Genomic DNA, 13,974 nt, shown 5'->3' on the forward strand with positions numbered 1-13,974 from the left:
GTGAGTGAAGTGATTCCTAACTATTGTGTGTGGAAAGTCAAGTGGGTGTTGGCGAATGGAAAACGTCAGTGAAAACTTAGTAATTGTTTGTCGGCTTCCTTGATGATATGCGAGGTCAGGTAATACAATTAATGTGATAATTCTTGTCTATGTTGTATTTGTGTTTACACTGTTTATTATATTTCTATAGAATTAATTCTCAAGTACATATGGATTGGAATAATAAGAAAATGGTACGATCGAAACTAACTTCATGTTAGTTATTTATGTTTTTTTTTTCTTATACAAACGCAATTAATTGTGTCTACGTTGTTATATTAAATTATTCCGAGAGTACAAATCAAATTAAATACATTTCGAAACATTCCAAGTTCAATGTTTATGTGCTAATAACACGTTTACAGACATGGCTTAGTTTAACAGTTAAATAATGTTATAGTACCGAAGTAAGACGTTAATACAGGCCTTGGTAATCAAAGATATCATTGTTGAGACCCGCTGTATCAATAATTAAACTGTCATTCAATCGGCCTCCACGTAATTATCATAAACAGGCTAATTATTAGCCGATCTAATTCAGTTAGAAGGTGAACATGAACGCAAGGCTCACGAATGTAGTCGTTCAAAGACAATTGATATGGAAACGCGATTATACCACCTGTCAATGTTACCTATGTACGTTAAACCAAACGGTTTCAAGGTGAGATGTCAAAATATTGTACCCACATTCTTCTTGAATGTCGAAGGAATAAATTAAGATTGCAAAGTTTCATTCATAGTGCCACTATTTACATTTTCGTTGTAATCAATTTTATAACTGACCTTTCTATTGTTGAATTTGGTAGTGCAATTATTTGTTCAGATAACACAATCAAAATAATAATGACGTAACTGACAAGGTTATGGTAAGGAAATTCAATTAATCCATCAGTCCTCGGAATCACAGACACAATAGAAAATCTATTGTGTCGCGCCCCGATCGGGGCTTACGGTGGTCAATGGGTTAAGAGGCAAAAGTAAAACATGACACCATTACAATGGTCGATTAAAATTCTATATAGACCGGACATACACGTTCTTAAACCAAACTAAACGGTCCATCATTAGGTACGATACAATATCTGATAACCTTATAATGTTTGCACTTTTGTTCGATGCGGAATTGTTTTGTTCTTGGTTGGCTAGTTGAAGTGTGATTTTTTAATGATGTGAAAAAAAATATCAAGACGACAATTTAAAATGAATGAAATGAAACATTGAGCTGAAGCATGAAGACCAGATAGCATTGGTTTTAATTATTATAAATATTCAATTTTATATTTTTGGTCATTATAAATAAGGAGTTTCAAAAAGTGACGTCCGATGTTTACTAATCTTTATTGATCGATTTAATTAACATGTGCATGTAACGACGCTGCCAATCCGATGTTTTTTGTTAGTTTCTACCAGAGATAAAACAGAAACTCTCTCACGATTTAACCACTCTTCGACAGTTAATTAGGAGCTTTAATTTTCAATAAAAAATCCACTTTAAATGTTGCACTGAAATTCGTGGAAGTGAATGAATAATCATTCCTAATTTACATAAAACAGATTTCATTACAGACTTGCAAATGAAATGTCAAATAAAGCACATGGTAAAAGTCGGAATCACTTTCAGTTTCTCTCTTTTCCACTTTTTACTTGCTCTTATTTTCGGATTGCGTGTACATCGATCGAGAAACGAGTTTCAACAGCCATTTAAATTTCAGCACATATTATTATTGTTAAGCTCATTAAACTTCTAATCGCAATATCAACCTTAACTATATCTAAAGCAATTTCCTAAACACTTAGTTAAATGAAATGGTTGCAATTATAGGGTTTCCGTGCAAATCTTGATAATTGTTGCTTCCACTGTCCAATTATAGACCGTATTCTTTAAAATTTTGAGTCCAAAGTACGTCAGCGGTTGCGTTTGGAAAGTGAAATGGGAGCGCACCTGACGTTTCTTTCTTTACGTCGCGGTGTTCTTTTGATTCAGTGAGAGTGGTCTAGATGCGATAATTGTGCCGGTAGCGAATCCGTGACGAGGTCGTAACGACCCCGCGTCGATGCCGACCCGATCGGAACTATTGGAATTCAGAGTCATTGGGCCAGTGAACAATGCACGACTCAACTGTCCGTTTTGGATTTTTTAATCTGTTTCGATGATTCGATTTTTAAATTTCGATAGAATGTTCGAGGAATTTTGTATCTGTAATAACATGACGTTGACGTTTTCATAAATCTTATTTTAACGTGTATTTTTACCAATGTTGACTTAAGAAAACCAATAATTAATTTCAATTATTAAATAATCTTTCAAGCGAGTGACCATGTCGCAAGATAATATCGAGACTTTTACTAGAGCGAATAATCGATCACAATACGAATCATGAATAAAATTCATTAGCTCGAGTCGTGATACAACTGATATTTACGCTATTGTGTACTTCTTCATTGAACTTGACACCGCTTTGTTATTTTTCGCGATGTGAAAGTGACATTGTTGACTTTTCTATTATAGTCTGCGTGTTTTTCAAATGTATCGATCGTGATTTCGATTGTTGTAAAGTAAACATTTAATGAGATATTGCTTTTTTCGCCTTTTGTATTCAGATTGTTAGTAGTTATTATAGTTTTACTGAAATAAGTAATCAATAATGATTCAATAGAAACTTCTGTGATCTTTGGGACATAATGAAGACGTTAAAACTAGAAGTTCCCGTTGTTGCTTGTTGATACTCAGGCAAAAGTCAACGATAGGCACAGATATTCAATTGCTGATGCTGATTTATGTACTTTAAAAATTATGCATTGACCTTACGGTTTGGTAAGTTAGGTAATCTTAGAAAATGACTCATTGCACAGTGCACTCCTCTTTGAATGTTTGCCTTATTTACGTATTTCACTTTATCTCATCACTAGCTGCTCCGCGCGGTTTCACCCCCGTGGCTCCACTCCTGTTGGTCGTAGCGTGATGATATATGTATATCCTATAGCCTTCCTCGATAAATGAGCTATCTAACACCGAAATAATTTTTCAAATCGGACCAGTAGTTCCCGAGATTAGCGCGTTCAAACAAACAAATTCTTCAGCTTTATAATATTAGTATAGATTCCTATACAGTAAAGATCATCTTAATATAAATACTATTACCTAAAGGTAAGAGTAATTTCCACTTTAGTGCCGTATCTAAGTTGTCAAAGAGCGATATCAAGTAACCCCTTTAAGGAGCATTTCTCCGACTTTCACAAATCCTCGCATGTTAGCCACATGATTAATCTAACAGACTCGTGCGCAGACGTCGAGGCGCCCGAGTCGCTAGGCTTTCCATATTCCAGTTTTCATGTGACGTGTGTATGGGCTAAAAGGTTAATATGAACCTTGATACTTACTACCCTTATAAGTTATCAAATACGAAGACTACTAAGTGTTTGATGAGCTATAAGCTTCTTTATTTATGTAAATCTTTTATAACTTCTGGGATATCGTCGCTTATCTGCCAGTGAAAATGACAAATGCATGAAAATATAAGTCAAAAAGTGTATAGGGTATCAGAAATTTACGCCGGTTTGACTACTTGCTGATAATGATCAGCAAGTGTTGAAACCGGCACTACGAGTCATAACGTTTAGCTATAGATTGAACTAAAATAAAACTAAGTTAAACTTCAGCGTATTTGCTTTGCTCGTGTAAAAGTACCCTTAATCTGCTTGAACGCATACTTATGCACACAATATTCATATTTTGATCAATGACTTATCCTTTTGATCTGAGTAATATAAAAAACGTGAAAGTTATCGAGGATGGATAAACGGAAAGATTTTTATTATTTCTAGAACTACTATTTTGTACATATTGTTACACAGATCTTGTCCAGATCTATATAACATTTGGCATTTTTTAAGCTAGGTGGCTATTGCTAGTTCAAAGTAGGTACTTCGTTTTTACTCTGAAATACATAATTATAATAGTTAATAATTTGTCCCATTTATGGTAAACGTGTGGTACACCTACCCGTCGCATGCCGTTGAAAGCGCAAGTCCCCCAGTTCTCACGACCCTCTTCAATCGATATTTAATCGTATAGTTTACACTTTCGCGAATATATCTCATGTGAACGTGGAAGAGTCAATTCTGGATGCTTTTCGTTTTTGTAAATATTAATGTTAATATTGTAAGTAGCAAATTATTGTATTTATTGGATTACCCAAGTAAAAAAAGTTTGATAGGACTTAAGATAAAAAAAATGATTCAAAATTTAACAATTCAAATAATGTTTTTGTCTTTCATTATCTCTTTAAGGTTTTTTTGTTCATTGTTTCCAAACAGTGTTAGTCAGATTTTATAGAAATAAAAGTTCAGTGAAATTATTTCGGTTCTTTTCAGTATTTGAAATTTGTCTATATCAAACATGAAATCACACATTTATTAAAAAAAGTTCTGTAATAAAAGATGCTTAACTTAAAAAAAAAATGTTAATCAAATCTTAAGGTTAGTTCTAATGGTAATTGTTTAAAGATTAACATAAATAGAAGCTTAAAATTAAACAGGTGTACAGGTAGGTCCCATACCCCATGTCCCACTGTTAGCTTATCCAACGATTTAATGGCCCCATTAATTTCCATTGGGACAATAAAAAAACTATAAATCCAAAAGGAATAATTGATGAAGTGATACGTCATTTTAATACAGCTTTATATGGACTCGGTGGGTATAAATTATGTCAATGCAAGTTAGATATCGTGGTTTAAGTTAAGAAAACTAGCGTCTACTTTAATTATTATCAACCTTGGTTTTTCAGTGGTTTAATAATTTCAATTAAATCGACGTATGACGTTATATTTTAAAGAATCAAGTATGGTTTGCTTACCAGCAGCCAAAATTATGGAGAGATCGTAAAATGAACAATCTTTTAAAACGAAGCGACTTTTTAACAAATTTTAACACTCATAAAACATAAGAATTTTTCTTAGAAAGTAAAGATTTACAAGTCAGATAACATATTTTTATACGTAGAAAATTACTATACGATTCAGTAGAAGAACAAAGATCTTTTAAAAAATGGCTTATAAAATCGCTACCGCTTATAACTCAATCCGTAAACATATAAATAACCGAACCGCACCGATCCCGGGGCGGTTTTACGCCTGTCCGCGTCGAATTTACGATTGTTGAGGAAATAATTCTTAGACTTAACTCTAAGCTCCCGTGCTCTATGCTGCGCCTGTGGATTTTTGTGTTTGAAATTCGAAATGTTTATGAGCTATCTGTGAGTTAATGAAGGGTTTTGGAACTCTCCAACGGTTGTTATGTTTCGTGTTTCAAGGCAGAGGCTGAAGCGATGTGTTATTGAAATATTAAATAGTGACTTATGCCCATATCTGTATTTTTTTATAATAATACATGTTACACTCTTGATTTGGAAACAAATGTGGTTTTTGGCACTTATCTCGATTTTAATCTGCACATATTTCTAAACATAGAGATGTGTTTAGAAATATGTGCAGTTAAAAATAGTCTGTTATACATTACTTATTTAAATAGTTAATTACCAGAACCTAGGTCCATGTTACATTTTATTTATGCATCCTGCATCCAAGTTTTATGCAACCAGTAGGTATTTTAAATGTCTTGTTCACTTTTTATAGCTAAAATTAAGATGATTAGCGTGTTAGCAAGAAGGTATAAAGTTTAATGTTGTTAATCTTTCGCTTTACGACCAATTTCGTGGCGACCAAGGGCCTGGTCATTAGCTTGCTTAGATACAAGTTTTTTTGGTATCTTCACCCTTTTTGTTTGGTGCTTTTGGAATAATGTTTCTGTTTGCGGTTTTAGTGTTTGAGATTCTTGATTATCGTTGAAATTGTTTATGTTTGCGGATTTATTTTTCACAGTTGGTCATGGTTTTGTGTTAATCTACTGGGTTTTCATCCAAATATTTTATTAATTGTATGATTTTATAGAACTAACAACTTTGGCTACACGTTTTTAAATGGACTGAAACGAGAGCCTACCTGCGTTACTAGTAATCTTTATTAAAAGAATGTATGACTTTATTAAAAAAAGATATTTTTTTTATTAGTAACAGCTTTTTTGCACGACTTACCAATAAATCTATTACATTACCTTCTTATAATATTGGTATTGGTGTTCAAAATCAAAATTAGTTCTCATACACACAGCTTCATTTAGCACCAACAGTCGTTCCTCTCACGCACAGCCCAGGTACGCCCATGAATTCCAAAGGTCGAAGCACCTAATCTATATACTCCGACCGTTGACCCTCTTACACAATGACACGCGTGTCGACGTCCTGTCCGTCTGTCGCAAAAAGTTATACAGTTATGTGTATACCAGAAGCTCTAGTAAAATATTCCACTAGGTACATATAGCTCTGTATAGAATGGTTCTATTATCTTTCAGGTGTGTATTGAATTAGAGATAGGTTTAGAACGAAGATACGCATTGAAGTATCACTATTAGATGGTTCCCTATATTGTATGATATTTACGATTTGTATGTTAATGCAAATAATAATTTTGTATTGTTATCGACTTGACTTGGCCTTTCTATTACTATTATTTTTAGATTTTTTTTACCTCTTTAAAACGCATAACATTACGTTATCCTCTTCTTACATCATCACCGAACTTGGCCACAGCTCAGGCTTTAATTCCCAAATATTTATTCACACAAAACCCAACAAAGAAAACAACACTAATTTAATATCGAAACTGCACACGATACCCAATCTTTTTGTCCATAAAAAGTTAGATTTATGTACCCGATAATGTAATCAAAGAGCAATAACTTACAATAACATAAAAAAAGACGATGCGATACGTAACCGTCGTTTTATAATTAATAACCATTTTTGATTACGAGAATGCGAACCTGTAATCGATTGTTTAACACGCCGCAAGAAAGGTCAAATGTTTTGACATTGTTGGCTGGGTTATTTCGTAAAATATAAACGTTGATGCGTAATCGTTGTGTGAAAATAATGTAATAATAATATAATACGTATTATGGGTAATAAAGGGTTTCTATTATTATTATGGGATATTCTTTTATACACTTGGCTTCATAATATATTTTTGGGTATATTCTTGGATTCTACTCCCATGAAAACCTTAAAGAGAAACACTTCAAATAACTAATTAAAAAGTACAACAAGACTGAACAAAAGCTATAGCTTACTTATTTAATTATAAGCAATTTAACAAGATTTTACAAACATTCCTATAGAGTACTTTCATGTATTTTAATGCTTTTTATTATTGTTACAGGCCAGTCGGAAGATATCGAAATGTGGATACCTGTTCGTGGCTCCAGGGTGGGACTTCTCCAATCCGCTCTACAGGACAAAGGTTAGATAATATATGATTATATACTAATTACTAGATAACCCCGTGACTTCTTATCACCTATTTGTATTTTTTTTAAATAATAACTGAGAAAGTTTTAGGGAGACAAACGAACAGCAATTGATTTTGTAAGTTTTATTATGCTTAATTAGGTATATATAACATACATTGTGCTTGCTTTGATGTTAACAATATGCAAAGAAAGAATGAAACACTTCAAAAATCAAAATATTATTATCAAATATAATAAACAACTTGTATCAAGGCGTAGTTCCCAAAACTGAATGAAATGATATTTTATTGGCCGTTCTGCGAAATCGAATACTTCAATAAACAGAAATAAAACAAGACGGAATTAAAATTCGTAGTAGAACGCTTTTGGAATATATCACTAACAACTTTTTGGTTTCAACTTTTTAAGGGTTGTCACACGTTAGAAATTAGTATAAGTAGTATTTTTAACATTATTTTTATTGAGTATAGTTTTAATTACCACTTAATTTGTTTATATATAATTTCTGGAAATTTATAATAAAGTCCATTTATAAGCGTGTTATATTCATAGGAATTGAATAGATAGCCATTTTTTTTCAAAATCGGTAATAAGGCACAGTTCATTCATACTTTAAACGCATAATTTGCGAAAATATTAAACGGAAATCTCATTGCATACCTATTGAATACACGTCATCGATAATTTAATTTGGCACTAATATCAATAAATCGATAAATAAATCGGTTTTGAGGATACGATTGATACGTTATCGTAAATGCGTCAATTTGATAAAAAATTAAAGAGATTCGTAAAAAACGGTAATTAAGATTAAGATTGATTTTGTTTTAATTTTATTAACTCAAACTGGAATCAGTTACATTAATTGATATCGTTGTATATGTAAATTAACATTTTTTTATTTATTAATTTATACATCTAGGTATACCTGCTATAAATATTATAAAGCTGAAGAATTTGTTTGAACGCGCTAATCTCAGGAACTACTGGTCCGATTTAAAAATTATTTCAGTGTTAGATAGCCCATTTATCGAGGAAGACTATAGATCCATATCTTCACGCTTATTAGACCAACAGGAGCGGAGCCACGAGGGTGAAACCGCGGGGCGCAGCTAGTATATTATATGCGTGAAATTTAGTTATACAAATAATAATGACGAGTGAATTTTTGTTATGAATGTTTGCTGTCTTTATAAATTAAATATTGAATGTAATCTTGTTTTTATAAAAAAACAAATTCCTTTGGAATTCATTGTATACTTGATCGATCGGTTACAAGGAGTGATTATTTATCCAACTCGATGTACCTTTAGATTCCTCAACAAAAGATTTGGAAAATAAAAGAATGCAATTTTGTTGATTTTATTTGGGTACAGATCGTATTCGAGATAATAAACGATGTGTTTTAGTTACGCAATATTCGAGTTTAATGTTTATTTATCCACACAAAACTGAAAAATTTGTGTGATTGTTTATTTAAAAATCCGCGACCGCTTCCTTGGTACAGTGGTTCGATTCCCGGAGGAGACGAAGAAAAAAATGTCTCGGTCTGGTAGGACACAGAAGGCTTCACCTACTTTTCCCTAAAGAAAATCGATCAGTTAAACAGATATATATATAATGCATCTGCCCCTTACCCCATTAGGGGACATGGGACTTCACTTATTTAAAAAGCTTATCATAAGTAAATGATTATTAAAAAAAAAAAGATTCAACAATGGCAGACATATTCCTAGATTTTAGGTATTTAATGATTAGTGCTAACATTTCTTTAACATAATATTCAAATAAAAATTTGTTTAAGTTTAGCTCATTGCAATCGAATTGTGTACCAATGCCTGTGAACAAAATTTACAAGTATTTATGCGGTCTCAAATGTTATTTTGCTAAGTAATCGATATAAAACATTTGATTTACAATTCACAATCCATTTTCGCGATGTAGTTCCAATAAATATCTATATAGAATTTATAATATTTTTACCTTTCACGAATAATAACATAATCCAGTCTTTATTTGCATTAACCACATAAAAGCAGTCAATTGGCTTGACTGGAAACAGAATAAAAGACAGAGAAAAAAAGGACTTTTGTCAATATCCCACTTATTTACGATACAAGCGGAATGCATTCAGAGTTTACCATCTGCAAACGAATTATGGTTATTATGCAAACCGTGTAAAAATTGTAGTCCGAGAGCCCGCGGATGTATGGGCTATGTTATCGATAAATCAGTGATCTTGGATTTATTGTTAACTAGCTGGCCGCCCACGGATTTGTTCGCGTGCAAGTTACTAATACATATTTCCACTTCAATCTTTTCAATACTATTAGTTTCGAAACAAAATTTTACTTGTCCGGATCGATGGTCAATATCAATTACTGTATTATCGATGCTAAAATTCATTCTTAACAGATATTTCGGTGTGAGATTTAACGGAAATAGAAGCAGGGATAAGATGATCTGTTATGTTACATGTTTTTGTATGGTCACAAAAATGACATTGTTTAGTTAGAACAAGCAAAACATGTGATCTTTCTTAGTGTTCACCACTTTATACAGTCTCAACATTACTAGTTGTTTTGAGAGCTTGTAAACGTTAATATTGTCCTATGGTAAAGTAATTAAAGAAAATACAATTATACGAACTTTTACATTCAACTCTTGCACTACAGGGTCGTCGTGTGATCACGATCGGACCAGCGGGGGGTCGCGCGGCGCCAAAAAGTGTCAAAAAAACTCAGGCGCGAATTTAAGTTGAATATTATTAATCACAACAATTGAAAGAGACTTTATCAATTCGCTTGTCAGGATTGTGGGCACGTGATGGTTTGTTTGCGAATAAATTGGAGGATTTTCTTATTGGCTTTGGTAATATTAGGTAATGTTTTTTTACTGGTGCTTTATATTATATATTGAACTGGGTTTTTATTTTGTGAAGTAACAATGGTATTGTTTTATAAATCAGGCGTCATTACTTCTGTAATACATGGTAATATAACCAATCAACAATAAAATAAAGAAATGGACATCAGTTTTCAGAATACGACTAAGAACTACAATAGAACGTAATTTCATCTGTGGGATTTGAAAAAGTTTTTAATTTGCTAAATTTTTTACTCTAAACACCTCTTTTCACAACCGATCATCCATAAACAGCTATAGCTCATCACAGTACCTATATTAAAAACTAGCGGTCCGCCCCGGCTTCGCCCTTGGTACATATTTACGTTTTCTCTACATAAAAACCATCCTCGTACTTAAAGGAATATAATAAAAAAAGAATTATCGAAATCGGTTCAGCCGTTCTCGAGTTATGTGCTTACCAACACATTTTGCGATTCATTTTTATATATAAGAAGATTATAGGTATTTAAAAATCGATTATCACCACGCATGGCCACATACCATAACCTTTAACTCACAAAGAAATGGTCCTCGATTTTTGGTGCACATAACAGTGTACTGTGTAACCCAATAACCCCCAAGAAAGGTGGGTGGTGCCGCCTCTGTCACGACTGAATACCACTTCAATACCATCGTTAAGAGTGACATTCTTTCCTTGATGATCTATAACATATCACACGATTTAGTCTACATTTGAATGCATTCTGTGGGTTTTTATCACGATGTACCGTTGTGTGCAAAAATGTTGTTCACGTGGTTATTTATAGGACATTTTGATCTGAGTATTTATAACGATAATATAAGCCAATTTTGTTCTCAAATAACTACGAAGGGTTTGTCTTGATACGGAGACATTCCATTATATAATTTTTTGATCTGTTGTGTTTTGCAAATGATGAGTATGTTCCAACTAAGATATTTCAACAAAAATGAACTTGCATGCAAATACGAATATTCACAGGCTTTTAACAAAATGGGGTTTTTTTATTGATAAACCAAAGTTTCCATAATCAAGAAACTGTTAAATATAATATTACTATAGCTTTTCGCCCGCGGCTTCGCCCGCCTTTTCAAAGAAAAACCCGTTCCCGTAGGATTTCCGGGATAAAACCTATCCTATGTCCTTTCTCAGGTATCAAAATATCTCTATACCAAATTTCATGCAAATTGGTTCAGTAGTTAAGGCGTGATTGAGTAACAGACAGACAGACAGAGTTACTTTCGCATTTATAATAGTATGGATTGTACGAAAGACATTTCAGTAAACCGGGTCAAATTTGGACAGATATTATGTTAATAGCTGGTTAATTTAACCTTAAGTATTCATAATCAGCCTGATCGAAGTATTGTCTTGTGTATTATTACAATTTAGAACTTGTTGGGTAGATAGATATCGGGTAAAATGTTAACGCCAAAGGCCCTTGATAGACGAAACGTAGAAACGTTATCATAATTATACTTTTCGTTATTTTACGATTAGCATTTTGCCAATCCGTCCAAAAATGTTTGAGTTTATCCCTATATATATACAAGTTACAAAAACAATATACCGGCCGTATTGAGAACCTCCTTATTTTTGTGAAGTCGGTTAAAAATCAAATTAAGTGGTTTTACTGATGACAACACAATTACGCAATAAGATGAAGATAATCTTAAATCACTTTAAGTTTTATTACATCTCTAAGAATTAATCCTAGTACGATCTGAGTCATATTCAAAGAAATCAATCTATAAAATACCCAGAATTTAAGTGTGATTCAATAAAATTATCACTAATTTTAAAACATCATTATAAAAATCTTTTAGGATGAACTAAAATATTTGTGAAACAAACGAAGATAACACTTTGCTTTTGTGCTTTTTATTGGCTATAAAATACTATCTGTATGAGATTTAATACAATTCATACATTTAAACCTCTTAACTATATATATGACTATATATTTATAATATTAGTAACATAGTATTTTTGTAAACCGCTCCGTGTGTACCCAGCCTAAGGGCTAAGTTCGTACAATCGATTTATCGAATAAGTCTTGAACTTCGTGATTTACCAGCCTCTGTTCATTATCCTTTAACTCATTCTTTGTTATAACTTCCAATTCCACTAAAATATGAGCTTATCACGGTAATGGACTAATATTCATATTTGATTATATTATTGACCTTTCAATTTTGGATAGACTTCAAATGTAATATATAATATTTCTGTATTTTATTTGTTACTATTATATCCTATTAAATTAATATAAGAATGTTCTATTCTGTAATCTATACTTATAATAAATCTGTAGAGAGGCCAATTCTGTACATGAAATATATTTAAAAAAAAACTATGAAGGGGTGATAAGGGATCGCTACTGATGCCAAAAATGCAATCAGTAAAATTTTTGTCTGTCTGTCTGTCTGTCTGTCTGTCTGTCTGTATATTCGTTATAGAAACAAAAACTACACGACGGATTTTAACCAAATTTGGCACAATTATTCTTCATACTCCTGGGCAGGTTATAGTGAAAGAATCATGTAAATCGGTGTAGAAACACCAAAGTTATACATGAAATACGCTATATAGTCATCGCGCGTGAATACAGAATCATGCAGCCATAAGGATTATTTTTGTGTATCAGTTGCCGCGTTCGACGCGCTTCGCGGCGGGAGCTATAAAAAGGCGGCGGGTCTGCACCCGTTTCGCGTTGTCATGGCATCACGTGTGAACGGCTGAACCGATTTCGATAATTCTTTTCTATTATATTCCTTGAAGTACGAGGATGGTTTTTATGTAGAGAAAACGTAAATATGTACCACGGGCGAAGCCGGGGCGGACCGCTAGTTTATAATATAAACGTTTACAATATAAGTGCCAGCAAATCCATAGGAACCGTCAGTTCATCGTAAAAGAGTTTTCTTCGCAGTTATTCCTTTTTATCCTCTACTACCATTTGTAGCAAGCACCGCACACCACACACCTTTTTTACCTTTTTTACCTTTGCACCTTTTTTTTTGTTTTTTTGTTTTGTATAGGCATGACGAAAGATTTTGAAATTCTCTTCCATAATGTGTGTATACGTTTACAAGAAAAACCCTATATTTCGGTAATATACTTAAATTTAACGAAGATTAAAGCCATTTTTCAAAAAATATTTAATATCTGTGCCAAAACAGCTCGCAGGTGTCATGGCGTAGGCGTGACGTCAAACTTTGGTAAATACGTAATTATTTGTACGCATTGCGAAGAAAATTAAAAAAGTCTTTATTTAATATGTGTTATAGAAACGAATTACAAAGTTTATAAGTGGTGTGCAGTATTGCAGTGTGAATCCACATAAAAATAATGCTCAAAAATGTGTTAGTAATTATTTCAAGCGAAAAAATAATAAGAAATTATTGTATAAAGTTGGCGCGGAGAATTCCGAACCATGTATTCGTGAATTCGCAATTATATTTCTGTTCTGAGTCGATAAAGCATACGTGAAACAATAGAAAATAAATAAAAATGCGTATTCTCAACATATTCATAACAACAAAATACATCTGACGTGAGTTGTTTACTTATGCGTGACGTCACGCGTGTTTTAGTCAAAATGGCGAACTTCAGAATTTCAATGTTTTATTTTATTGATAATCTTATTAATCTTAATGTTTTTAAGATTTCTAAGTCGC

At 32.7% G+C, this 13,974-nt stretch overlaps 1 protein-coding gene across 1 annotated transcript in view; it reads left to right on the top strand.

Annotated features, from left to right (window-relative positions):
- Window positions 1–13,974, top strand: part of osp (myosin phosphatase Rho interacting protein outspread) — a 236,164-nt gene that overhangs the window by 88,250 nt on the left and 133,940 nt on the right. The window contains exon 2 of the mRNA XM_090105379.1: window positions 7,317–7,397. Coding sequence (XP_089961505.1) covers window positions 7,317–7,397 — 81 coding nt within the window. The remainder of the gene's footprint in view (window positions 1–7,316; window positions 7,398–13,974) is intronic.

This window comes from Colias eurytheme, chromosome 9 (genome assembly GCF_061535395.1).
Source record: "Colias eurytheme isolate Ceu_HAF_F1 chromosome 9, ilColEury1 Martin Lab GWU primary, whole genome shotgun sequence".
Taxonomy (NCBI): domain Eukaryota; kingdom Metazoa; phylum Arthropoda; class Insecta; order Lepidoptera; family Pieridae; genus Colias; species Colias eurytheme.